This window comes from Etheostoma spectabile, chromosome 8, assembly GCF_008692095.1.
Source record: "Etheostoma spectabile isolate EspeVRDwgs_2016 chromosome 8, UIUC_Espe_1.0, whole genome shotgun sequence".
Classification (NCBI taxonomy): domain Eukaryota; kingdom Metazoa; phylum Chordata; class Actinopteri; order Perciformes; family Percidae; genus Etheostoma; species Etheostoma spectabile.
Window position 1 is genome coordinate 8,317,814 of NC_045740.1, and position 27,875 is coordinate 8,345,688.

Consider the following 27,875-nt stretch of genomic DNA (forward strand, 5'->3'; position numbering starts at 1 on the left):
TGACAGGGATTAATTAAGAAGAATTTTTCTTTAACCTTAAACACTATCCAGCCTCACATGTTTAGAGATGAGCTTCTCACACACACTTTAGTTAGTTTAGAAGTGAAAATGTTGCACTGACACAAGACTTTACTTACAACCTGATAGTGTGTTTGACTTAATGGTGCTATCTCAAAGTGGTGCTTTAGCTTAAATGGCTTTGTTCAAATTCTCTTTTTTTCTCTCCTTTCACTGTCCTAATCATTTTATTTTAGACTAAAGATCTTAGTGCAGACAGTATGTTGGACAAGTTTTTCAGATATGCAGATGAGGGGCAACAGTGGACATTGTTATGCCATTGAACACATTATTTTCTACAAATTAAAAAGGTTTAGACCAATAATAAGCCACTATGTTTTAAACGTGTACGTGCCTAAAAATGCCCCAAAAAAATCATCTTTATAAATTTTATAATCTTAAAATGTAAGCTTTCAAATGTGCCCTATTTATGGCCTTTTAAACTTGATTCAATATTAAACTGTTGAAACGACAACTCACTCAAATATTAAAGAGACATGTGATGAGGGAGATTAATGTCATTTGACTTCCTGATTACTCTCAGAGAGGATATTTTAAATTAATCACTCTCTTATAATAGGGTCCACTCCTACTATATATATTTATTTTTTTACAAACTAATGGTCTACACTTGTATTAGCTTTATTAGGTACGCATCACTGTCACACACTTCTTGTTCCTCCAATCAGTAAGGACTTTAGTGAACTAAACTGCCAAACGGTTTTACTCAATGTTGTAATAAACTAAATCCGCAGTAGTACCACGGGCAAGGATATTGGTTAAATTACTTAATTTCAAACTACCATATTTGTAATTGCTATTCATTTTCTGTAAACTGAACTTGATAAGGGTATAATGGATTTTTTAAATATCAAGTTAGGTTCTTGTTGTTTTTAAGTTACATTATCTTTTCTCACTTTACTTAATACTATATAAAAATAGATTACGAATAAATTAACTTGGAACAAAAAAGTTAGTTGGGTACATTGGATCTATTTACACATGTTAATAGTTAAGTCCTGCCATCCTGTGATGATAGAGTAATTGGAAGTACGTCGGATGCAGTTGCTACAGTGTCTTATAAATCAACAAGGAGCCAGTGCTAACAATCAGGCATGTTTGTGCCTGGGTCGACAGAAAGGCAAGGAGCTGGAGGGGAGCCGCTGATAGAGGGCCTTCTTCACACAACTGCAAAGGGGCCGTGTTACACTGCAGGTCACTCCTCTGTCTCCACATAATGAAGCTCCTCAGTGCTGTGACAGTACTAAAATCCAGCCACTTCACAGTGCTTTTGTTCCACAGATGGGAAGTTGCCAACAAGCCTGAACACATTGAGAGAGAAGGGCTTTACCAAATTACAGATAAGCTCTTCATCTGTCATTCATGCTGCTGCTGAGGTAACTGCTCCTCGATTCCGGTGTTAGACACACATAGAAGACGCACGGAACAATCATTTAGGGTTTGGGACAAAAATATTTTCAAACATGCCAAATACCCTTTGCCTTTAACAGAATTAGAAATGTCTCAAAGACTAAGCAGTCTTTGTAAAAGACCTCATTATGACTTCCTTTCTGTAGGTTGCCAGCAGTTTCCATGCCTAATCAATTGGGTCTAAGTCATTGAGCTTGGCTTAACCCCTCTCTTAACCCTCCCATCAACACACCTACCTAAAAGCTTCTAGGCAAAATGAGAAAAGCAGCTCTTTCATAGCAGCTTATCAAATGGTATTAAAGAGGGTAACTGGGACCTGCCCAGTCCTGGCTGGGTGTCTTGGCTAGTCAGTGCTTTTTTTGCTTTGCTGACAGATTTATCTGTTGTGATGATGGAACAATACAAGTGAAGAGGATTAAGTTCAAACTACCTGACATACTATCTTAAGGTGGTCTATGCATGCAATGGGCCACAAAAACAAAGCAGGCTCAAGTCATGCAGAGCAAAAGGAATCATGTTTGTATGTAATTACAGTGACAGTTTATGTTCACAGTAAGAAGAATTTGAATAAACTCTTAAAATGATGAAAACAATGTTGTCACCCTGGGCTCTCTAACGGATACTCAGACAGAAATAAACTTGGTTAAAATCAAAGTTAAATAAGATTAGTTACCAGGTTCCTTTCTGCATTGAGGCTACATTTAGCTGAAAATTTGCACTTAGTTAAAAACAAATCAAAAGAGACTTGAGATGCATAGGTGGCAAGCAAATCTTAGCATAACACATTAACCTAGGATGGTGAAGATGGCAATCATTAAACTTGCCGCACATCAGTATATTAGAATTGTTATTGCGTGCATGTTAGCTTGTTGACATTAGCATTTAGCTCAAGCCCTACTGTGCATATGTACAGACTCACAAAGCTGCTAGTGTGGCTATTGACTCTTAGTTTAGAGGGTCACTGGACAGAGTACTACTTAGCCTTTGAAAACAGCCGCATGATGTCTTTTCTGGTCTGAGAAAAATTAAATCAAGTGACATACTAAATAGCTTTTTTAATGTATAGGCTAACGGTTAACCCTTGTTCTAATTGTTTGAGCTTAGCTAGGCTAAACATGTCCAAGACCATCAGCAGATAAAATTCATTCATATAGGACAGCTAACAATCGTATTTCCCAAAACATATAGGAGTGTTCCTTTCCAATCTGTCAGTGTCTGGCCAACATAAGCTACAACAAAACACAGTAACAGGATGAGTGAATAATTTCCCCTCAAACGGATGAGAAAAAAAAAAAAAAGAGCCACCACTAAGGGCTAAACATTTAGACACAAGCGTGGAGGATGGTTCCTGAATAATACAACAGGGGAAATCTTATCCAATTATTGTCCAGGGTGACCATTGTTACGCCAGCTGATGGGAGGCCCGAAACAGCTGGTAATTCGTGCGACAGTGTCCGCAGACCAGCAGACCTGCCAGATTGCACTTTGTAGTCTCCTCCTACCAGACACTTTAATTAAAGCAAAGAAGAGGGCACAGCCTCAGTCCTGCCCCACCAACAGATGGACAACAACTGGCAGAGTTCATTAAGAAATGGCTTCAACTTTGATATGTACATTCAAATCACGGGTTCACTCCTTCACAACTACAACCTAACAATGACAGAGATGAGCATGATCACCCTCTCCTTAGGAGTTCATTACACAGCCTTATAGAAAAGCTTGAGAGTGGTAAAAAAAAGCTCTGTGGGCCAAGTTGACTGCACACCACAACAAGGCAACTGGAGTAAACATTTTAAGGTTGAGTATAAACTGTGTGTTTACAAGACATAATGGTATATGATTTAGTAGACTATGTGAGGGCAGGGCAAACATGGAAATGGATAATTCTACAAACTGTGTTTATTCTATAAAATAAACCAAGATTAATCAAAAGGCCTGTCTGGCGCAAAAGCAAACCTTCCACAGAAACCACAGACAGCCTCTAGTTGTAACCACTACACCAAGAAGCTTAGAACCATTTCACTCACCATTTGTCTTGTGGTGAGGAAACAAACATGACGCTGTTTGGGAACAAATGACTACAATGAGAAAATACAACATTGAGAGCTGAAAGGATTTTTTTCATTAATGTACAAGTTAATTTTCTCAATTAATCATAAACAACCAAATAAATGTAAACTTCAATGATAATAATGTACATGTCTGATAAAAAAAAGTCATTCAAAGTAGTTTAGTCTAACAAAAAATGTGATACCCTTAGGGCTGAAACTAAAATAGTTTATTAATTAAATATTTTTTATTAATTTGATCAATAATTGCATCTAAAAATGATAAATAATGACATATGTACTGTATGTTAAAGAGGCCAAAGGAATCTTCAAAATGTTACACTTTTAAAAAACTATTTTTTTTTTAAATATGTGAAGCTAGGAAAAGTAAGGAAATTTACCAGCAAATCCACAAGCTCTAGCTTACAAATATTTGCTAGTTTTGCTTGATGACTTCAGTGATGAATATTTTTTTAAAGTTGACAAAACAATAAATTGATTAATCAATACTTCTTTTTAACTGACTAAAACTACATATTCATCCATAAATATGCATTCAAGCTTAAGTCAGGAGTGTTGCTTTTGAAAACCTTTGGTAATGGTCCATGTCAAACACATAAAACAAATAAGGAATATAGTATAATTATTATTGACAGATAGGGTCGCCAGTTTTTATAACTCAGTTTTTTTTAAACCAAGAAGTAATGTACAACACTGTTAGACTTTAATTTAAGTGTGGCAGAAGAATATTATGCTGATTAATGTTGAAAGATGTCTAAACTGAACAGCATGTTGCTCACTTTTGCAGTCAATGACCAGGGAGTGACAAAGTTCTGACACTGCTAATCTGGACTCTGTCAGTCTGCTGCAGGCCCAAGCAGGAAACCGTATTATCCTGCTACGCTGCCCTTCACCGTCCCCCAGTCCCACTGGACAGCCCAACCAGGCTCCAACAGCTGGCAAATGAAAATGTCACAATGATGAAAAAAAACGCTTTGGTTCTCAGAGCACTAAGATCCTGGTAGTTCCTTACCTGTCATATGCACGTTTTCCTTTTCTAAACAGGCATAAACTGAAAGCACTGGTAAATACTTTGGGCAATATATAAATACAGGGGCTCAATAATAGGGGCAGAAAAGAGCAGCACATTCGGAAAAATTGTATTCTCAATCACAGAGAGTAAAGAAAAAAAACAGGTTTGACAGAAAATAAACCATTAGAGGCCACAGAGGGAGAAACACACTGGGGTCAGAGACTAGACTTAGCCTAGAAAGCAGGGAAGGAGTGAGGGGGGTGGGACCCAAACAGCAGTGCAGGAGGGGGAGTATTGGGTGTTGTCCAAGGAATTAGCAGAGAAAGTGGAGACTGAATCAGATATGGGGGAGAAAAACAAACCTCTAGGTGAGTCAATGACATGAGAGATGCTTGTTAGGTCAAATAATCTAAACGGTCCCGACTTGATGTGACTCAGGGGCCAGACAGCCATGCTGACGGAGACTCTATTTATTTGACTTTGTCCAGGGATTAGAGAGGGAAGTGCTCCCCAGGCTGCCTCATTGACCAATCACATAGCTCCACTCATTGTTGAGTGGATATTTCTATAAGAAGCAAAACTTGACAAAGTAGTTTAAGAATGTGCTTTTGAACTGAGGTAAAAGACGAAGTAAAAGCCCCGGGAGAGAGCTGCATCCTCTCCAGCCACACCACTGTTGAATAGAGCACATCTACTGTGGCCCACTGACCTCTGACCTCCCACTGGGAGTATGTGGAGCTGAGGGGAGGAGCCCTCATGTAGTGACAGCTTGTGAGCTACTCACATCACACTGGTCTCCTCCTCTCTCCTTACAGCACACTGTGCCACCCACCTCAGCCACCTCTTTCTTTTCGTCTCTGGGGAAATTCGGTAATAGCCTCACTGGCCGGCCCCCTCGTCACTGATGGGACACCATAATCTCTCTATCCTCACGCCCAGAGGCATGCACTGTGGGATGTTACGATGGCCTGAACCACAACTTGGCAGGAAATTTATGCCTCATTACAGGAAGTGGACTGTATATTCTCCTCATCATAAACATGGTGGCAGGTGTTTTAATTCCTCCTCTCAGTCTCAAATTGATGTGAGTTCTACTGTAAAAAAAGTCATGCAACAAAACCTTGGGGACAGATGTTTCAAATCAACGATAGTTTTTATATATACTGTATATGCCATCGTATCTGACAATTATGTATGTGTATACAGCTTTAAAGAAGTGTAGAAGTGTAAGAGAAAAGCCAAATCTATGAAAAAAAAAAAGTCAAATTTGCTTACTTTTGTTCATTAAAGTCTTGTGCATCTATGGCATTTCATCTGGAAATCCTATTTACTATTGTCTAAACCAGTGACATCCGAGTCGTGCAAGCCACAGACACGAGACAATGCTTGCTCTTGCGCTGGGAAGCGCCTCTATTGGTAACATGTGCACAATGCAAACACAGTTAATCTGGTCTTCATTAGCCAATAACCAAAGGCAAGTTGGTTTAGAGTAAGTGATACTCTGCATTGGGAGGGTGAGACACAGGGAGACACAGCCAAACACAACTCATCACTGGGGAGACATGCCAAAGGGCTGGCATGACCTGTGCACTGCTGGAGACTGTTCAGTCAACAGACAAGCAACAAAGCAGACCAGCACATAATGGACCAAAGAGGATGTGTACTGGTAACAGGCAACTATAAACCCTTGTGATAGACATCTACGTTAAAAGAAAAGTAAGGGTATAGGTGCCTAACAAATTATCTGATTGTCAATATACAACCAATATATTAAAATAATAAATCACTACACCAATAATATCGACATAAAACTCAATCACACTGTCTACTGTATCTATGTGATCCATTTGTTGCTCTACCTGTTTCTCTAAGATGCGAGAGATCTCTCCCAGAGTTCTGTCCAGACCAGACGCTTTGTTGTTGGCCCACTGGCCGCTGTCTTGGCCCTGCAGCTGCTTCAACAGGTCCTTCACCAGGCGCTGCAACCTGAAAAAAACATAACAAAATCAATCTGCAACAAAATAATTTCTTAAACTGAAATGCCAAAACATTTGCTTGATCCAACCTCTCAAATGTAAATATTTGCCAGTTTTCTTTTACTAAAATAAATCAAATATCTTTGGCTTTTGTACTCGTCATGGCACAAAACAAGCAGTTTAAAGATGTCCCCTTTTGATTTGTCACAATTGTCTTGGCAGAATTATCCTGGAATAATTTTTTTAACCAAATGATGAAAAGAAAATACTCAACTGTAATGTTAGTTAGTTGCAGCCCTACACCAAAGTGTTATAATCATTAGGGTAAAAGATTTAGAATGAAGAAAAACTATTAAACTTCAAATTATGAAAAAAGAAAAGAAAAATACTCACTTGGCCTTGTATGGGGAGTCAGGAATCTGTGTCTTTGCCTCCATTGACGTCTCATATTCCTTCGCCCTGCAGATGGAGAAGTAGAAAAAGGTTTTTGAATACCAGGAAAAAAAAAGTGTTGGGCCTGTCAGTAAAGAACACAACAGATGAAAGTGTGAAGAGAGAGAGAAAAAGTTCAAACTGAGTTTGTTTATTTGGCCTGTCAGCCAAAATAAAATAAAATAATCAGACAGAGGCCGGTGTTTAGCTGGCATTGACTCATATTATGAAGACTTAATTCTACCTCTAAATCCGCCTTCCTTTGAGTCGTTTTTAACAAGGGAGGCTCATGTTCTTCACTTCACTCCCTGTCAAATAAACAGTTAAAGGGGGTCACAAGCCCGGCAACCAGTGTTTTGAATGTGTGATCTTCTTAAAAGGTCATGGTCATTAGGGGACTACTATCACTGTGGCATTACTCAAACAGCCGGATTCCGAGAAGACGTCTGAGAAACACAAACTCGTGTGTGTGTGTGTGTGTGTGTGGTGTGTGTGTGTGTGTGGTGTGTGTGTGTGTGTGTGTGTGTGTGTGTGTGTGTGTGTGTGTGTGTGTGTGTGTGTTGTGTGTGTGTGTGTTTGTGTGTTTGTGTGTTTGTGTGTGTGTGCGATTGGGTGGGGAATTCTGTCTGTCAGTCAAGTATTCCTAGACATGATAAGTAACTATTGATCAGAGTTAGATTGAGTGCATTCCGGTTACCCATCTCTACACTGATAGGATCAAACACTTCCTGGAAGACGACAGGTGTATTTGTCCCGGCAGGCCAGACGTGGACCGACCAAAGCCCCGTTCTCTTTTCACATTCTCTTGAATTCAACGGCAGCCATCTAACAGCAACTGATAACTCACCTCACAGCTAGACTAGAGTAGTCTAGCTGGTATCGAAGTTCAGAACCCATCTTGACACTACCTGACTACTTACATACAATTTTAAAGCACTGCTTTGCCTTCCCAAAGCACTTATTATTAGAAGTTAGCCAAACCGCAAAAAAAGATTTGGGTTAAAATGTGTGTTCACTGCTTTATGACAAAGGTTGCAATGTTGGCCTAGTGAGAACCACTCACTTTTTACGAACACCATACAGTGTTCCAATAAAATGGTACATTTCCACCCGGTGGTGAAGCAGCTCACCTTTATGTTTACTGGGGCTCTGTGTTATTTATGACCTCTGAAAGCCTGCTGCCTTTGAGTGCAGGGCTGGTGCAGGAGTGACGGTGAACAGAGACAGATCATGTTGTCACTTTCTTAGTACTGCTGCGCCTTACAAAGCCAAAAACAGCAGCACTGAGAATAAAGTCTTGTAGCAGAGTGTTTCAGCCTGTAGTTGCCTCTTTATTCCACTTTTGAATGTATACTTCATCACGAAAAGCATAATAATGTTACTTTTTTTTTTTTTTTTTTCTCTGGGTCAAATTCACAGGTCAATCATGATAAGAGGTTTGACACTCTATTAGGATCATTAAGTCTGCCTACACTCACAAGAGGCCATTGACCTCTGGGGCAACAAAGGAAGAAATGTACTGCAATGTAGCCAGACATAAGAATCAAAAGTTTGAAAGAAAGTTCAGGTCCATTTAACAGGGCTGCTCGCTAACTAATTTGTTACTGTGTAACTGTTCTGTAAAATAGATAACACAAAACAGTGCAATTAAGAGATTCAAAATGATTGCAGGTGAATAGAAATTGGCTTTTTGCAGATGATATACATAACTGAGAAGAGTAGAGTATTTTGGGCCAAAAAAAAAAGATTCTTAATTAAAAAAATATTCTTAATCATTATCCCAAAGAAGATAATAAAGAACAGAGTCTTTGAAATAAGTTATTTAGTTATTATCTCAACCAGATATTGAAGATTTAATACCTTAACCCTACTTTTATACATCATAAAAGTAATTATCTAAATACCTTTATAGATCTTTCAGATACACAAATAAATGTATTATTATCCACCAAAAGTTCAATAGTTATTCCAGTAGCTCATCGCTTCATGACTCAGTGGAAGACTAGTCAAACTTTGCCAGGCCTTCCTCCAAAGCACGCTGAAGGATGGTCTGACTACCCCACATAGCATTTTGGGATGGGAGGAAAACATGCTCTGGTTTAATGGCATTTCTTTAACCAATCAGAATTGTCATTGAACGTCACAGAGAGCCGCTGCAAAATTGTAGTAATTGTAGTCTCAATTGTAACCCTAACCCCTAACCCTAACCCAGATTGGAAAGATAGTCTAGCTAGCGGTCTTAATTTACCCTGCAGAGATCTAAGGAGCAGTCAACAATAGTCCTCATTAATCCACCGAATTTAAAATTCCAACACAAAGAAAGCGGAAGTAATTGGAAAATGCATGCATTAGTTCAGAATTTTCTGCAGCACCAGAGCAATCCCTGAAGTAGAACTAGTGGGAGGCAGACAGCAGCAGAAAACAACAAGAAAGTTAAGCCAGCATGAGCCAGGTGTTGAACCGCCAACCTTGTGCTTTATGTTTGACTCACTCTCCTTGCTGTGGTGTGTGTTAGCACCGTTTATTTGGTTACATGTCTGTGCTCTATTTCAAAACTAACAATAGAATTGGAAAAAGAGTGTTGTTTTGATACGTTTCCTGACCAATATCAATGAGTTTTAACTCCAGGGTTATTTTTTAAGTTTATTTTCTAAGCAGATGGAGAATGTTTCATGAGAAGTGCGCCCTATATCATTCCCAAGCTAAAAACAAAAGAAAAGTCTGTATTAACATTAAAGAATTTTGCAAACCGATAAACATGCCTAAACATTTGTGTAGGGCTTTTACTCCTCTTCAACCTGATTTATGTACTACCAACATGTGACTGTGTGTGTGTGTGTGTGTGTGTGATACTTGCTACTGTACTTGTATATTTAACCCATATTTGATTGTTCGTGTTTACATTAGGTTAGTGAATCCTAAGCCAATGATTGAGTTTGATAGAGGCCATATCTTACTTTATGCCTCTTTAATTCATTTTAGTATGCAAAGTCCGTCTCAGATATTAATGTCATCCTGTTTGTAGTGGAATACCAATAATCTGTTGTTGATGCAGACTGCATCAATAACATCTTACAGTAAGTATTGTCAACATCGTGTCTCTTTCCACTCCTCTCCTTCCCTGTTGTGACAGCCAGTTAAATTGATTGAGCTCAGGTCCAGGTTCTGAAACACAGCAGCTCTGCCTCCTATTTGTTGATTACTATTGATTTTCTTTGATACTTCATTTAAAAATCAATAACTCAGAAGAAAAATAGGCATGGCTCATACATACCTAACATACATTCTGTACACAGAGGAAGGCTTTAGATTTGGCAATGGCGTGGCAGCAATTTGGAGGAAAGCTCTTTACAGGTGAAAGCCGGGGCCCTACAGATCGATTTTCAGTTTTGCTCCCCAATCACAGAAAGTGGTCATAAATTAAGCTCATCAGTGTTACCTTGTGGACAGCCAGGATGCATATAACATCTGCGTTCTCTTTGTCACTCATAAAGAAAAGAAAAGGTCCCGGCACAGTTGTGTCCTCTGTGAGGATGCATGGGGCGCGAGAGAGAAAATGCTCACCTGGAGTTCATCCTTGCACGGAGCTTTTTCGCTTTCTTCCGTGCCTTCTGCCTCTCTTCTCCATCTTTCATGCTCTCAGAAGACACAGAGCTGTCCGTCACTATATCCACAATGTATTTCTTCAAAGAAAGATGTTCCTAGAGTAGACAAAAAATCAATACATTAAAGACATTGCAGGCAAATGTGTGTGCCATTAACTATAACACACTTCTAAAATAACTATTGTGTCTGTTTTTTAGGTCCAAAAACAAGGGAACTATAAATTTAATTAACAGCTCTAGATTCTAGTTACAGATTAAGATTCCATTAACAAAAAACAATTAGTTTATAAAATGCCTTATCATGCATTGATCTAGACAAAACTACAATATACAAAATAGGTCAAATTTGCTTTACCTGGTCGGCTTCAACATTAAAATGCTGCTTTTACATTAAAACAATTACTGTAAAGATAGGAGGATGGAAAATGGCAAGATTGAGACTATATTGCCTTATCCTAGGAAGAGTTGTGTCTATTGTATACTAATCATTAACTAATAATCATTAAGAAGTTCTTTGCAAAATGACTGAAAATAGAACAGCACATATATTTTAATGTTAAATGTCTTCAAGTAGAGATTACACACTTTGGATATGGCACTGAATATTATATAGTGTGACATGTAGATCTACACCTCTCAATAACACCATTGTACCCTGTAATTACCTCCAATGCTTTATAGTCTTTTGAAGCCACACGCCCATGGACATGCTAAAAGGCTGAAGGTGTTTCCTTCTGTCTGGCCCTGTCAGATGATTCTGATATTTCCACCAAGAGACAGGGGAATGTAACCCAATTTGAACAGCATGATGCATGTGCAAGAAACCAATTACCCAATTATGCTGTCATCCAGCACCCCAGAGGATAGGATGGCCTCACAGATAAAGGGTTTCCATTCAGCAGTCAAGCTAACTTGTGTGTGGGATGCCATACCCATTGGTTTCAAATGTTGTCAGTGCACTTGCTGCCTGAATAGGGATTCCACTTTGGAAAAACAGGTGTCCTTAGGCGGGCGAAAGTGATTTAGTGCCAAAACAATACAGCCCGATTCTAAAAGGTTTCCTTATTATTTAACTTAAAGGCCCTGAAAACCTGTTTTCTAAATGAAGCCTCACTACAAGTTTGAACATTTTTCTAATTTTACAAACGCGTCATTTTTGTTATGTTTGTGCTTTTTTTTCAGTGTTTAGAAGTGGGCAGGACTCCACTGGGAAAAGGTGATTTCATATTTTCATAAACAAATCAATATTTGAATCAAAATGCTATGACAGGTGTTGTGTGCTTATGCAGCCAACAAGTTAAATCAATATTATTATTATTATTATTATAAGAGTATAAGGAGTTTTTGGGTGTTCAACTTCAGGAAAAATATTTTTCATATATTATTTATTAAGAGTTTGAGTTTAATTGTAACACACTTAGTAATGAATATTCAATATTAATAAAGAAATATATAAAAAATTAAACCAACATTGTTCAGAGCTTTACTGTTGATCAAGTAAATAAGTTGATAACTAACTTAAGAATTGTTTGTTTTTTTTTTTTACACCCTTAAAGTAACAAGAGTAAAATGGTAGAAAGGGGACAATGATAACTGCAAATGAGACTATTAGGTTTTCTTGGAAGGACGTGTGTGTATCTGTATTAGTATGTGCACACTTCTGCCCTCTACTCCACAGGATACCACAGGTCAGTCATGACTCATGACCATAGCTGTCCCTCTCTTGGTAGACAGCTGTTCAGTAATCTCTCTGAGAGGCTATCCAGTGCACAAGCCACTCACTTAATGGAATTGTTTCAGTAACACATCTTTGCAAAAATCACACTGGAAACATAAAAGGGTAGCTGAAATATAAAACTGTCAAATATAGTATAATACTGACACACAGACTATGATCCTGACTAAGAGAGCTAATAAATGTATAATGATACATCCCATTTCCTGTTGCTAGGAGGCATGTCTGAATGGAAGTTGTGTAGACAATCAGACTCAAAGACAGACAGGTGTCTACCACTGAACCATTGTTACAAAGTAGCAAAGACGCTGGCCTAAGGGCATTGCTATCGCACAAAACCGCAGTTTGCCTCTGGTGGGAGTAATATGATACCGCTCTACACATCCCTCCCTTTTTCTGACACAAAAAATATACAGATCTAAAAAGTGGCCAACACAAATACAGATATGCTCATCCTTTGCCTCTTTTGTTACATACAAAGGCCTGAGAGGAAGGCTTTTCATTTGGTGTGAAACAAACAGCTGTATTTGATGTTGGCTGCTAGGTGAGATATGACACTACATGCTGGATTGAGTTACCATCACTACAGTTAAGAACACACATTTAAGGATGGGACAAGTCACACAAAGACAAAAAAATTATTCATTGGTCGTCTCTTTTAACAACGGCTTCACTGCAATAACTAGACAAATGTCAGATCTCAAAACTGTGGGGAAGGAGAAGCTTGCTTCAGCTGGCAGTCTGGATATTTTATCAATGTTCTCAATTTGTAGCTATCAGCACAGCTTTGACTACAAGACCTTTATAACTACTCCGTGTCTTTGGGAGGTAAGCTCTGATATTGTCTGCTGCCTGGTGATCCCTCTACTGGCCATGCTTGTGGAGCACTACGGACAAGTAAGACAGAAGAACAGTATTTCCTCAGAGAGGCCACCAGTTTTTTAACCCTTGTATTGTCTTTACTTTCGGGACCCTCTCGTATCCCTCGGGTCAAATTGACCAGTGACTTATTTGGGGTTTTAAAAACAATTTGGAAATAAAATTTCACTTCATAATCTATTAACAAACATTGTCTTTATCTCAATTTTAAACAATTGCAATAACATACTGTATATGTTTAGGGAATGCAATCAGTCTCTACTAGAACACAATTAAAAATGGAAGTGGGATTCATTTTTTTGTCATAAGGTTATAATTCATGTTCAAAATCCACTATGTGATCATTCTTATCTTGGAAAAAACATAAGTGGTCATATCCAGAATCATTTTCTGAAGTGAGTCAGGAATACATGTTTCATAAACGTACAGTACATGAAAAAAATATATACTTGTACCATTTGTCTTCTTGTAAAAAAAAATAGGAATTGGGTCAATTTGACCCAAATCCCATGTAAGGGTTAAGCTGTCGTGTCTTAAGGTGATCAATAAATAAAGTCATTATATCAGAAGCCATGGGTCTTGGATATTACATTAAACCAGGACAGATGGCAAGTGAAAAAAGTGATTGCAATTCTCAAGCTTTCTCCCCATTTCAACTATTTGTCCGTGTTGATAACCATTGTATTTTAAATTTAATTTGCAAGTCTGAACGAGAGGAAATGACCAAATATGAAGGCATAAGGCATTTGCTGCCCGCTTTCGCCAAAAAACTATGGCGTGACTTCTGCACAATTGAACCAACCATCTTCATTTTAATTAAAAATCTTTCATTGCAGGAAGAGATATGGAGCTGCAGTATGGAAAATAGTTGGCAGTGGTATGAACAAAATAGTGGACACCGAAATTAAGTTTGTTACAAGGGGCCAAATAAGTCCATCTAAACAAAGTCACCAGGCGCAGAGCTATTGGGCATTTTGATGTACTTACACAAAGAATAATAGCAAAAGTAGTTCTGTACATCTAAACATTATCTATTAGAGATATTACAATGACTAAAATCCCAATCCAATAATAACATACTTAATACAAACTGTTCATATTTTAATTTAGCCAGATGCAGGATAGGACGAGGATGGCTGAATTCAGCAAGTGTTTACACTTTGACTGATAAGTACAGACAAAACAATAATATGAAAAGTGGGGAAAACAATAAAACCTCAACATTATGGTTATTGGTAAAACTATTATATAATAGACAAATTGCAAATGTATATGAAGTAGTGCTAATATATGGACTGTTTATAGTGCTATATTGGTAAAGGGCTTCTCTCCATTGCCTTGTTTATCATACTGTCAAACAGTTTTTAAAAAATGACGTGCATTGGGAAAGGAAATGATTTAGAGCATAGGAAGGAGGGGGTATCAATTATTCCACGCTGAAAAAAGCTTTAAATGAAGGAGCTGATGAGGCCAAAGGTGCTGCGTATACCACCAACAGTTGTCAGCCTCACAATGAGCACTGCTGAAAAGCCAATCTCATATTGCAGCCTGAGAGGTTACCTTGCATTAGAGCTGCCTTCCCATGGAAAAGCGCTCCATGACAAAAACAGCCTGGAGACAAGGGGGTGATGTCACCCCTCTACTGAAGCACTGAACCCTAACTGTGTACATTTCAAGGCCGATTTGTAATCACACAAAGCCAGCAGCAGAGCCGTGGCAGTATATAAGGGGGTGCATAAACAATAATAATGACCACGTCATAAAAGACAACTACGGTGTCTCTTTGTCTTTGTACATGACACATGTAGCAGTAGGGCATTATTCTTTGACAGGATGAGTGGATGTTTGTTCCTGGCAGGGTGTGGGTGTTACGCACCACTTCCTCGTCAGAGAGCTCCCGTCCCTGGATGCTGCTACTGTCTCGCACCGCCTGTTGGTGCCTCTTGCCCTTGGTGTGGCTGAACAGGTGCACTTCTGAGGTGATCTACAAACACAAACACGGTGGTCAGAGGTCACTGCTGCGGACACAATGGAGACAGAGGCAGAAAAGGGTCAACAGAGCCCCATGGGACTCTGGTGAAACGATATACCCCCATGGGCAATTCAATTGGACATGAACTGTCTCTCCTGAACCTCGGTTTACAGCAAGGAATAAGGAAAGGAAATTTGATGTTATGTGTAACTTGGCTTTATATATAAAAAGACTTAAAATTGCATTGTATTGTTTGTATGATACTAATTGAGCCTACAGCAACAGAAATACTTAACACAATAACTCTTTTTTCTGGGATCTTAATACTTGCTTGTCCTACAATGCAATTCAGTCCAGCAGTGCAAGTTGTGGACTAGATGTCTAAACAATGGTTCTGAGAAATGGCCACAACAAGAAGCAGGTGTACAGCAAGTTGTTCTCCTATCTCTGGAAACAAGCCCATTTAAAATAGTTTGTGTTTTGTGTCATTAAATCAAGTGCTTGCTGCTGACCCATCTATGATCTCTGGAGTCAAATGCTGGCCAAGGTCATCCAACATTTTAACAAGATTCCCTCGTTCACCCCCAAAACCTCCTCTTCATCCCATTCTGGTTTTAAGACTCAAGGTGTCCCACTCTTGTTGCCATGGTAGCCCGTCCATCCGAGATAAATGTGTCTGCTTGTGGATTTGTTGCCGGACACTTGAAAAAGCATAATCATGCTCTGTCATAAATCTCTGTTTAAGAGTCCATGTTTAATCAATTCAGTTAAATGCTCATATAAAATGTGCCCTCTTCCAAAAATCCTCTGAATCACCTTCCTCAATATTTTTATGTATAAACAGCTTGCCAAATAATACTGGAAATAATATGCAGCAGCATATTTGTCTTTTCCTTCACACCCATGTGTACCAAATATACCCACATATTAGTTCATAAAAGTAAGATAATTGAATAAAAAGGTTGGAGAACAATTAAAGCCCATTTTAAAGTAATCAAGACTTTTTGACATCCCATCTCTACGACAATAGAAGCTAAGGAGGTTGTACTGTTCAATTCTACATAGTGTATTTAAATTAGGGACACCAACTTGAGCCCTGAGACTGACGGGATGAAATTGTAGATACCATAACGCAGCACAAGGAGCACTGTTTCTTGCGCTCATACGGTGTCAGTTTGGGGGCGTAGTCTGTGTTGGCATGTCGACCACTGCTGAGCTCGGCAGCCTTCTCCTTCCTTTGCTCGATTTGCTCCATATGCCTACGGCTGCTCTCATCATGCTATGGAAAAAAACAGAAACCAGGGAATCATATGGGAAACTGGCATTCCTGTTTGGTGTGGATGGAGCTTTAAGGTGGCACGGTATGAACTAACCTTCATCTGTATTTTCTTCTGCAGCTCCTCCATGGCCTCCTGTTGAGCAGCACTAAGAGCAGCTAGACGCTCCTCTCGATCTCTTCAGAGGGCAGAGAAAAGTAATGTAAAACAACAGTCCATGTAAATATAAGTCTCACATTTATCAAAGTGACAGTTTCAATCAAATCAGACACCCGTTAATATACACTTATCTGCAACTTTATGCGGTACAACTGTCAACTACCCGTTAAGGAGAACTTTGGACAATTTTTACATTACTCTTGATCGCTATAAATATGCGAGTACTGTCCATAGCAAAAAAAAAGAAAAAAACAAACAGACTTGGTCCTAGCAAACTGGAGTTGCAGCTGCAGCTAATGCCCATAGCTCCCAGTTAGCTAAAACGGCAGTTGTGGGGGCATATTCTAAAGAGTCCCTTTGTGCCTCTTAACAGACACAAAATGTAATTAAAATGAACAGGGCTCTTGCGTGACAACCAAGGTATAAAAAAAGAGCATCTCTGAGCGCACAACATGTCGAACCTTTAAGCAAATGGCTACAGCAACAAAAGACAACAAAAGGGGGCCACTCCTGTCAGCTAAGAACAAGAAGCTGAAGCTACAATTGGCACAGGTTCTCCAAAAATGGACAATAGAAGATTGTGGAAAACCTTGCCTGATGAGTCTCAATTTCTGCTGCAACAATCAGATGGTAGTCAGAATTTGGCAAGAACAACATGAAAGCATGGATTCATCCTGTGTTGTATCATTTGGTGGTGGTGTAATATTTTCTTGGCCCAATTTGGTCCCCTTAGTACAAGCTGAGCTTGAGTATTGATTCTGATCAGTGTTCCCATCTTTTATTGGCTACATCGAGCAGGATAACTCGCCATGTCACAAAGCTCAAATCATCTCAAACTGGTTTCTTAAACATGATAGTGTGTTCACTGTACTCAAATGGCCTCCGCAGTCACCAGATCTCAATCAATAGAGCACCTTTGGGATATAGTCATGACCAAAAGACAACATCCCAACAAGCGAGGGTGGCTGGCATCTCCCTTAGCGATAGGGTGAAAAGCTCAGTCATCCTTGAGGAACTCGGAGTAGAGCCGCTGCTCCTTTGCATCAAAAGGAGCAAGTTGAGGTGGTTCGGGGACACGTCCAGCTGGGAGTAGGCATTAACGTCCGCCCGGGGAACGCCTCGGGATCCCCTAGCAGGTGAGTGTATACTTTCATACTAAAGGAATTTGGGACTACGTACCTGGCCCTTTCCCGTGCTGCATCTTCCCTGGCTTTCTCTTTGTCGTGCCTCTGCTGTTCAATACGAGCCTCCTGCTCCTTCCTCCGCACCAGCAGCTCCTCCACCCGTGCCTGCCGCTCCGCTTCCAGGACTCGTTTACGCTCCTACAGAGGGAGTAGAAGAGATTGATGAAGATGCACCTAAATGTAAAATTTACAAGTAGAAGAATTAAATGTGAACTGAGCATTGGTTTTTGGAGCACCTGCACAGCCTCATCTCTGGCCTGCTTCTCCTCCTGTCTCCTCTGTCTGTCCTCCTGCAGCTCGTTAAGCCGTTGCTCATACTCATTTAACTTGGCCAGGACATCATGCCTTTTGTTTTGGGCTTCCAGAGTGTTGATGAATGCGATTTCATTCACCTGTACAGACACATATACTTATGACCGAGGATACAAACGCACACAGGGTATATAATATGTAAAAAAAAAACAATATAAATTGTTTATATTACATTTCAGCTAGAATTAGCCCAACTGACAACCCCCTATCCATAGCACTGTTATTTGTTGTAATTTTTTTGGGAAAATTGTGTATGTACGAATGACTTGAAATGAAAACTGTAAATGTCTGACTTTATTCAGAAAATTCCACAGCTGTCACACACAATTTTCCTCCTCTACCTTGGCCTCTTCTTCTTGGGCCTTCTTCACAATTGCCTGGAGCTGCAGCTCTCGCTTTAACTCTGCGTGTAACAGCTTTTCGTCCATCATCCTCCTACGCTGCTCCAACAACTCCTCCTTCCATTTCCTCACCTCTTTCTCCTGCAGAGAGTGGAGAGTGAGAATCAGAAGCAAAAACTAAATAAAATGAACGTACATTCTGTAGGACAACACAGACAATTGATTTTTAATCTATCAGTTACTACCCTCTCCAGTGCGTGCACATGGGAATAATGCAAATATACACCACCTAATGTTTTTATGTGGTTAAACCTGATTTATTCTAGGACTCACTCATCTTGCCATGGCCCAAAGAACAAAAACAAACTTCATGAAAGGCTGTTGATTTTGGCCAGGGGACTCTCTCATGACAGTCTGCGGCCAGCTGGCCTGGATGCGACTGGAGGGGGTTATAATATTTAGTGATTCTATCAGGCAGTGTGCTGACAAAACCTCTCAATACGAGCCAGGCTAGGCTTAGCTTGCATGGTTTCTTCAGGGTGCTTTCCGTCAACTCGGCATGTCTTACTCACCCTCTCCAAGAGCTTCTGAAGTTTGAGCGTCTTTTCCTCCTGCAGTTTTTCCCTCAGCTGCTGCGCCTTCAGCTGTTTCTCCTCATGTTTCTTCTTTGACTCCGCAATGGTTCTGTCAAAAACATGGAAACAAATCATTTATCTCTTTCTGTTTTCTCCTTATCAACAAAGGCAGACATAAGACTCTGATAGGCACTGGGGCCTTTTTAGGCGTTCTGGGTGGTAACCTAAAAAGAAAGAGAGGTAATCAGGCAATAAGTGGGCCTTTCACTCTCAGGCTAATGAGTTAAATCCTTGTCAAAATAACATGAGGGGGTACCATGTTGGTTTTAAACAGTGTTAATTACACAAAGCGTAGTTTTACAACTTTATGTAGCCAACAACAACAAAGAACTTTCAATGTCACATATGTACGTATGGAATGGATCCGAAATAGATAAATAAAAAATGAAGGTGAGGGGACAGCACATGAGTAGACTGAGGTGCTAATTGTTCTGTGTGGATGCTATCAATGTGTTAGAAATCAAAGCAGGGAGTTGAAAAAGGCAGATGTGCTCAATCAGTCACTGCATAAAGAAAATGTTTTGCACCTTTTGCGTGACGGGGAGGACAATTTCTCGTGCATGTGGATCCCGTGTCCAGGAGGCCGAGCAGGTTCTTCTTCTACTATGTCACCCCATGAGGTACTCTGACGCCATGGCTCACGAGCTACAGGATGACAAGCAAGGAAAATAAATAGACTTCAGTATAATGTTTACTATTAGGAAGAATGAGAGTTCAGTTTTTATTTAGATGTTGACCTTCATACCATCATAATCTGCCAGCATGTCACTCCAATCCATATTGACTCCACAACCTCCGTTACCGATACTAGCCTGTGGTAAACATTTGTGTTTTTTAAGTCAACGTACAATCAAGAATATACTTTAGCCTGCTGTCAAAAGAAGGGGCGAAACATTTACAGTATAAATGAGCATGATTAATCTTACAGAGAAGTCACTTTCGTTGTCAGTCTCCAGGTCGTTGTTCTCGGCCTGAATCTCTCTGGTCAGCTGCTCTTCCTCAGCGATGGCACTGGCAATCGCCTCCTCATTGGCTTTCTCCAGTCGGTCGGCAAGCTCCTCTTTTTTGGCCAGGACCTCTGCCATGGACTGGGGCTGAACACATAGGACAGATAACACCTCACACACACAGCATTTCACGCTTAATACATGTTAGGTTTATACAAACATTCACTGAGTAACCAGAACAACCCATTACAGGCACACTGGTAATATAATCCCAGTATGCCTTTTTATGGATATCCTTATGACAAGTCACAATTGAAAAAAACACAGGTATAAAATGGTAAAATTAACAATGACTCTATTCCATTTAGCTGCTTCAGTTTCCTAGTCCCAGTGCTGTGCATGCTGGCTCACTCTCATGGCTTACCAGGAGCCATCTTTTATACAAATATGTCCCTAGATATTTTATTTTTATTTTTTATAAAATCGTGCTTACATTTTATTGGTGAGGTGTTTCTGTACTTTTTAAACTCCCTATATGGATGTTGAAAAAATATTTTATAACACCTTAATGAGAATTCCGGTCAATTTCAACACATAGTTCTGTTTGTTTTCATTTTTCTTGCTACTGACAGCACTCAAAATTTACATTCGGTGCCGCCTACACCGTGTTATCCTCCTGCTAGATTTTGCACCCAACAGGCTTAAACAGGGCATGTTTTAATCTTGTTTTTGGCCTCTACACATGTTCGAAATATCATTACATGTGCCTAGCCATGTGCAGTTATTCCTTCCGAGTTTCTGTTGCATCTACTGCAGTCAAATTCGCTGTGTTCACTTCGAAGGAATAACTGCACATGGGTAGGCACTTGTAATGACATTTTGAGCATGTTTAGAGGCTAAAAACGAGTCTAAAAGTTGCCCTGTTTAGGCTTGTTGGTTGCAACATCTAGCAGGAGGGTAATACATGGTAGGCATGTTGTTTTCACTTTTCTTGCTAAGGACAGCAGTCCAAATTTACAAACAACAGAGCTACGTGCTGAAATCGACAATGCATTAACGTAATGCAATGCGGTAAAACTACTAAAATAGAACAGATGTTTCTATTCTAAATATCTCTAATCTGAATTACACTTGGGAGCAAAATCGAAAGACCGAGGAAAAGACAATATCAACCCAATCACAGTTTGCACCACACAATCATCACAAGAATCACAAGTGAGAAAGCATTCAAGAGTCATGCAGGGCACATTTACCGTGAGGATGAAGAGATGGTGGAAGGAGGCAACTGTTGGTTTTGCGCTAGCAAACTATTTACTTCAACCGTTTAGGTATTTTGGGAGATTTAATGGCAATAATATTGGAATAACTGACGGATTACTCCAGAGCAGCAATTAATCTATAATAAATTATTTTATCAATTATAGAGCCACAGTGTGTCTTTTACATGAGGTATGCATGGGAAGGTTAAAGAGTACTGGATCTTAATTTTAAGCACACAAGTATTGCGTTGACAAGGTCAAAGACAAGACTGGTGTTAAGTTTGAGGCCTTCACTGCAGATTTCAGCTGACGGTTTTTTCCACGTTTTTATTCACCACCTGTCAAAATCTGACAGTATCCCACTTAGAGGTGCAGTCATTATTGATTAGGTATACAGAGGTTTATATTTAAAACACACTTCTCATCTGACGCTGGGTTGAATACAAACTGGAAGAAGTGGCCAAAATAACTAAACTGAGAGTTTGGTTTTAGGCAACACCATGGGAGCACTTGCTTAAGTACAAAAGTAATCTACTCACAGCTATTCTTTACAGTGAATAGTGCTATAACAACACTACGCAGAGGTATGCAGTCTTGCCTGCACATTTGGTCTGGAGGTTTTTTAAGATTGACTTTGTTTAGGCGGTGAAGTACCCTTGGGGATCCCTGCCCCCCGCTCCCTGCCCTCCCTCTGCTCCTCCATCTCTCAGCACTCACAGTAGAAAGCTCTGTGGGGTCCAGCACACTCTCCAGTTTCACCGCTGCCATGGGAGTCTCAGCCTGTCCTGGAACAGATGTGGCCATGCCCTGCGACGCGCCACCCTCAGCCCCACTGTCCCCCAAGGCCAACAGTACATCGAGCCCATCCGTCTGGGGAAGGTCTGGGGATGTGGAGAGGGCCAGAGGAGGGACTGGGACTGATAAGGTAATGTCTGTTGTTGGGACTGTGGCTGAGGATGGGGGGGGCTCTGGGGCTTGGTAAGGGGTAGGAGCTGGTATGGGGGGAGGCGCGTCTTCACAGGGTGCGTCGATACACACCCCCAAGTCTTGTACACTCGCTGCTGGGGGCTGCACCGACAGTCACACAAACACACGCAAACTCAATTAAAGACATGCATATTTCAAGCAGTTCATGAGAGCAATAACAAACAAAAATCAAACCAGTCAATAGTCAAAACATAGCTGAAAACACAAATCATGCAGGAACCCAGGTATTGACATGCCCTAAACATCCAATGATGATTAAATTAAGCTGATTGGAAATACTGATCTGAATTTCAAAAATCAACCAATGGCTATAACACACTCTTACCAAGTGTGTCTTGAGGCATCAACAGAGTATTCATTTCATGAAAGTGAAAATGGGTTTTCTGACTCCGATATGTCAGTGTACAATCAATTGCCTTAAAGTTGATATGCCTGTCTGGACAGTCTATGAATACCATGGAGCCCAAAACAAAAACAAATGTGGCTGATAAAAATGGTCTAGTGTTACTCTGCTTCTTGTAAATAATTGATATCTAGGGACTGCTAGGGGAGAAAGACGTCACAAGGTACTGAATCTCAGTACCTCCATCATTTTTCCGTTCTCTGGATGTCCAATCTTCTCTGGGGGGTCAGGCTCCACAGGGACCTGCTGCTCAGTGTCCTTTTGGGTTGTGTCCTTGTCAGGGGGAAACTGAGGATGGAGTTGTTGCTCCTCCTTTGGTGGCAGATGTGACTGGTTACACTTGGCGCTGTCCTGCTTTTGGGGGACATGAGCCAAGACAGGACTGATCTTGGCAACTATGGCGGCAGAGCGGGGTTTGGCAGTACGTCCTCGTTGGACGGTCTCCCAGCCCTCAGAATCCTTTTTAACTGGAAAACCCAAGAGGTACAGTTTTACTGTGCTCTCTATGTTACACTCTCTGTGTTAGAAGTAAGCATGTTCTCTGAAAGTACGTTCCGGGTCTGTGCAAGAGGGGAGTTCTTACCCAGTTTTTCTACAGGAGTGGTGGTCGGTTGACAAGAGCTAGGGACAGACTGAGAACACTTCACTCGGTCTGCCCAGCTGGGGCCTGTGTGGGAGAGCCGTGCAGCAGCCAGTGTAGGTGGAGGACCTCTGAATGAGAAACACACCCATCATGCATTAGAACAAACAAATGTGCACAGGTACGACGAAGCGCTTACTGCCGCCAGGTGGGATTTTCATGAATCTCTGAGCTACTCCTACTGTGCTGCCTGTCTAAGGCGCTTCAGTGGTCTGCAGACAGTGCCCATCCAACACCCCAGCACCCTCCACTCTGAGATAGCATGAGACTGTATTGGAAAACAGGCCTCTGTCATGATCAATATCCATTTCCTGCAGCATCTGATTACAGAGCAGTGCACATATTGAACCGATGCTTCAGCATTCTTTTACTGACACTTTCATCTACACCTTCCACTGATTCTGTGGCCAAAGAGTGAGAGACTCAACAAATTGGATTAAACAAATGCTTCAGTATCAGGAATCAATGGATGTATTGTAAGATAACGTAGTCTGTATTTTCTAACCCCTTCCAAAAACAGGCAAAGTGAAACATTTTAAAAACATTGATTGGTTAATAACATGATGCCTTATGAGAGATACTAGAGATAATGACAGTAAAGGAGCGCTTACCCAAAGTTGAGAGGGCGACGTGCACCTGGAGAAGGAACCATTCTGTCTGCTGAGGGGCTTGGCATCACATGACGTCCCGGAGACATCTTACGCACTTCCCAAGCTAAAGACGTGGGCCTGAACAAAGTGAAAGTGGCAAACATTACTTAACTAACACAAATTACAATTCGTAGTTGCCAAACACGCACAGACTTGGCTCACATTTTGGCAAATCAGTTAAATGGCTGATTCACTTGCAGCGATTTACACAATAAATGGAGCATGTAAAAGTTTCAGGGTGTCTTATTGATTAATGGTACGCTTTAAATGAACAAATTGGGAGACAGCACTGGAATTTTAATTTCTTAGTGAATTTACGGTTGCAGTGGTCACTGTGTTAAAGAGAAGGCAATAAACTCATGGATCTCTTTGAATTAAAGCCAAGGCTATTGATCCATTCTGTTTGTGACTCAAAGCCAGGGACCAGACACCGGCACTTCCAGTTTTACCTCAGGGAGCAATTGAATACTGAGAGTGAATAAGAGTGAGATATAAAGAAATAGAGTGAGAAAAAGAAACTGAAGAGCACCTGTTCTGGGCATCTGTTTTCTCCAATTTCTCCTGAAGCTGGATCCAATCTATAAGGGCTTTGAAATCCCTTACGTAGTTGTCCAACATCATCAACACCTCCTAAAGACAACAGTTACAACAGGATGGAGAATGACTGCACTTAGATTATGAACACAAACATTTTTAGACTGGTGCAATTTACAAACCAAGAAAGATAGGTTTAAAAAGCAAGCAAGAAAAATAAAAAGATGGTAGACACGCTGGTGTCAAAATCAGTACTCTTATCGGCCAATTCGCAAGTTCAAGTATCAGAAATGGGAAGCAAAACATGGTATTGGACCATCTCTAAGTGGCATTCATGCATCCGATAAGAGATGGCCCGATACCATGTTTTGCTTCCCAATACCAATTCTGATGCATAAACTTGTGTATCGGCAAATACGAATACCAGTGTGTCATATATTTTATTATTTTTTAAAAGCTATCTACTACTATCCCTGTATGGATGTGATTTCTATATTTATTGTTGGTTTGGCTCAGGTTAAACTCTTTGCAAAACATGAACAAACACAAACAATGAATACGACAAAGCTTTCTTTTTTATCCAGTTTGACAGTCAGTTATAACGGAAAAAGACCATAATTAAACTACTTTAACGTAGATTTTCTTTATAGCTTTATTACGTGGTATAGGATTGTGTATAAACTCCAGTACTTTCCGATATCAGCGTTTTAGGCAGTATTGGAGGCGATCGGAACATCTCTACATCAGATTAACATTTTTTAACATGTGTAGGGCAATATTTATGTAACAAGCAGTCCATTTTGCTTCACAAACTTAAAAAAAAATGACAATTTTTTTTCAGTGTTTATAAAATGCAGCACTCAAACACTCAAAACACTGAACAAAACCTGACCTCAATTAAAATTGGTTTCATAGATTTTGTATTGCTATTGTATTACGAAATGTAAACATAAAATGATGCATTATATATTGGTTAGTATTTGCTACTTAGGGCTTGTGATATTAACTATTTCATCAGTTAGGTAAAACAAAAACAATTTTTTGCAACTAAAACCAACATTGGACCAAAAACGGAGAGGGAGAACCATCGGTAAATCAAAAGTGTTGCTGGGCAACCGCCTCACACATTATCGTGGCAACAGTGGGCCAACTCTTTTCTAGACAGTTATGATGGAGAGATCTGTGGCCCGAGTACATGGAGCTAGTCTGAAAACTCTACGTGCATGGGATGAAATTTACACCATGGTTAAAGAAAGAGAGCTGCATTAATGTATTTAACTATTTTTTACCATGTCTGTATTATATTTGCATTTTTGTATCATATCCTTTCATTTCTTGGAGAGTTGGTAATGGGCTTGCCATGGGTTGGGGGAGGGTGGGGATGGTTGTTCTGTTTCTGTGATATATTATGTTTTGTATTGATAGTATACAGGTAGATGTCTTAAAACCTGTACTATCATTGAATTGCTACCTGTATACTATCAATACAAAATTGATCACAAAAAAAGTGGCAGGAGCTGGCCCACACATAATCATGTACAAAGAAAAACATTTGGTTGAAAAGTTTAAGAACGGAGAAGGCAAATTCCTAATAAAAAAAAATGCCTATTATCTGCACTAGGACAGGCTCATAGTGTTGGTTATTCAGAGTTGGAGAGCCGTGTGGAGCTTTTTCCCAGAGCTCTAATGAAACGAACACAACTGATTGATGGGGAGCGTGAAGGGAGTGGTAATTGAGAGTAAAGCTTCACAGTGCTTTTAGTTAATAGACAAGTCAAGCCAGTGAAAGATGTGTCCAGCAGCAGGTCTGTTGATTAGAGCTGGTTAACAGGAAAAGACCACCGCTACGGCGTGGTGTTCATTTGGTAATGAAGACCGAGATGGATAGAGGTTTGCTGCTCCTCTGACAGATAAAACAACAATGAGTGAAGGCACCATAAAAGTAGCTTTCAGCATGTTAACAGGCATACTTAACTAAATACACCCCTCACATAACATTTCATGAGGAATGACAAAATGTTTAACCTTCCAGAGGCATTGCCATAAAATAGGATGGGCAGTAAAAGCCTGTGGTGTATAAATAGAAACAAGAATGAACAGGTACAGCCTAGGTTAAAGTGACTGACCTCAAGTAAATAATTCACAGTTTTGATGTTTGTTTTTTTGTTTTTTAAGTTAAATCGTTTAAGACCAGAATAACCCATTTCAGTTTACTTTAAAACAGTTTACTTTAAATTAAAAGAAATTCAGAACCTTAAGTGCTTCCAAGACAACAGGAACGCCAAGTACCTTTCTTGTCTGGTCGGGATGATATGTCTAATAAATCAGGGATGGGATAAAGGAACAGTTGATATGAACTAATTAGTTCTGGGGGCTGTGGGTTAAAGAGTTGTGGGCATTATTAATAAGCATATATAAATCATTCTGCTAGGTGAACAATTTCCCTCTGAGAAGCTGAGTGGGAAAACATATTATATCAGTGCTGAGGTTCTCATTCAAAATTACACAAAGCCTTACAGTAACACAGCCTTGTCTGAGAATTATTTTGAATCATTTCCTGACAATGGTTATGTTAATGTCCATTAGTTATTAGGTGGAAAATTGCTAGCAATTTGTGTGAGAGCACACAATACAGATTGCCCACAGCTGCACTGGGGGTTTGTGGCTGGGGGATATCAGAGCACTCTGCATCCCCTCAAGATGACTCCATCATCTATCAGTGTCCATTAAATCCAAGCTGGGTGGGATGGGGGATTATGAACAGCACCCAGCTCCATGGCCATTAGACAGCATTAGGGCGTAGAGAGATACAGTGGTGTGAAAGGGAAAAAACACCTACCAGCCAGATGTCTGACACAGGACAACTGACAACTTGCTGATCACACCACAGGGAGTTGCACTGTGGCACTGACAGCAAGCCAACCACACCATAGGGAACTGGGCTACGGTACTGACCGCAGAACGTCACCAGAACCATGCTCAGCATAATGCAGCATGGCAGAACAATCAATAAAACAGCAGTATCATACCAATACGCCCTGGAGCGACATCACGGTGTCACTCCAATGCTGCACCACAACAAAGCACACATATCTACAATATAGAGAATGTCCAAAATGCTGCTCATTTTATGTACAAGTTTTAGACCAAAAAGAAGCCAACATGGCCAAGCCCCATTCAACAAATGCCTGAGGACAAACACAATGCATATACAATATTGTTTACAGCCTGTCATCAATATTTAGTCCAGCCAGCCAGGCTCGAGAGAGAGTCCTGTGATAATTCTTTCAGCAGAGAGCCTTCAGAGAGCCCCTTTGACATGAAGCAGAAATCAAAAGGAATGCAAGCTGTGAAGGAAATTTTTTGTTACGATCTCAAT

General features: G+C 40.1%; 1 protein-coding gene across 3 annotated transcripts in view; it reads right to left on the minus strand.

Moving 5' to 3' along the window:
- The window catches only part of scaper (S-phase cyclin A-associated protein in the ER), a 61,295-nt gene that overhangs the window by 24,739 nt on the left and 8,681 nt on the right, over positions 1 to 27,875 (minus strand). For 2 of the 3 annotated variants that reach the window (XM_032523502.1, XM_032523503.1), the window contains exons 5-22: positions 24,492 to 24,592; positions 23,924 to 24,040; positions 23,256 to 23,383; positions 22,853 to 23,139; positions 22,000 to 22,350; positions 20,003 to 20,170; positions 19,822 to 19,888; positions 19,604 to 19,721; positions 19,014 to 19,125; positions 18,442 to 18,582; positions 18,025 to 18,180; positions 17,784 to 17,926; positions 16,542 to 16,623; positions 16,295 to 16,447; positions 15,073 to 15,180; positions 10,542 to 10,678; positions 6,939 to 7,004; positions 6,429 to 6,555 (exon numbers count right to left, since the gene is read on the minus strand). In XM_032523502.1, the coding sequence (XP_032379393.1) occupies positions 6,429 to 6,555; positions 6,939 to 7,004; positions 10,542 to 10,678; positions 15,073 to 15,180; positions 16,295 to 16,447; positions 16,542 to 16,623; positions 17,784 to 17,926; positions 18,025 to 18,180; positions 18,442 to 18,582; positions 19,014 to 19,125; positions 19,604 to 19,721; positions 19,822 to 19,888; positions 20,003 to 20,170; positions 22,000 to 22,350; positions 22,853 to 23,139; positions 23,256 to 23,383; positions 23,924 to 24,040; positions 24,492 to 24,592 (2,562 nt within the window). The remainder of the gene's footprint in view (positions 1 to 6,428; positions 6,556 to 6,938; positions 7,005 to 10,541; positions 10,679 to 15,072; positions 15,181 to 16,294; positions 16,448 to 16,541; positions 16,624 to 17,783; positions 17,927 to 18,024; positions 18,181 to 18,441; positions 18,583 to 19,013; positions 19,126 to 19,603; positions 19,722 to 19,821; positions 19,889 to 20,002; positions 20,171 to 21,999; positions 22,351 to 22,852; positions 23,140 to 23,255; positions 23,384 to 23,923; positions 24,041 to 24,491; positions 24,593 to 27,875) is intronic. The other variant, XM_032523504.1, reaches the window with a different exon arrangement.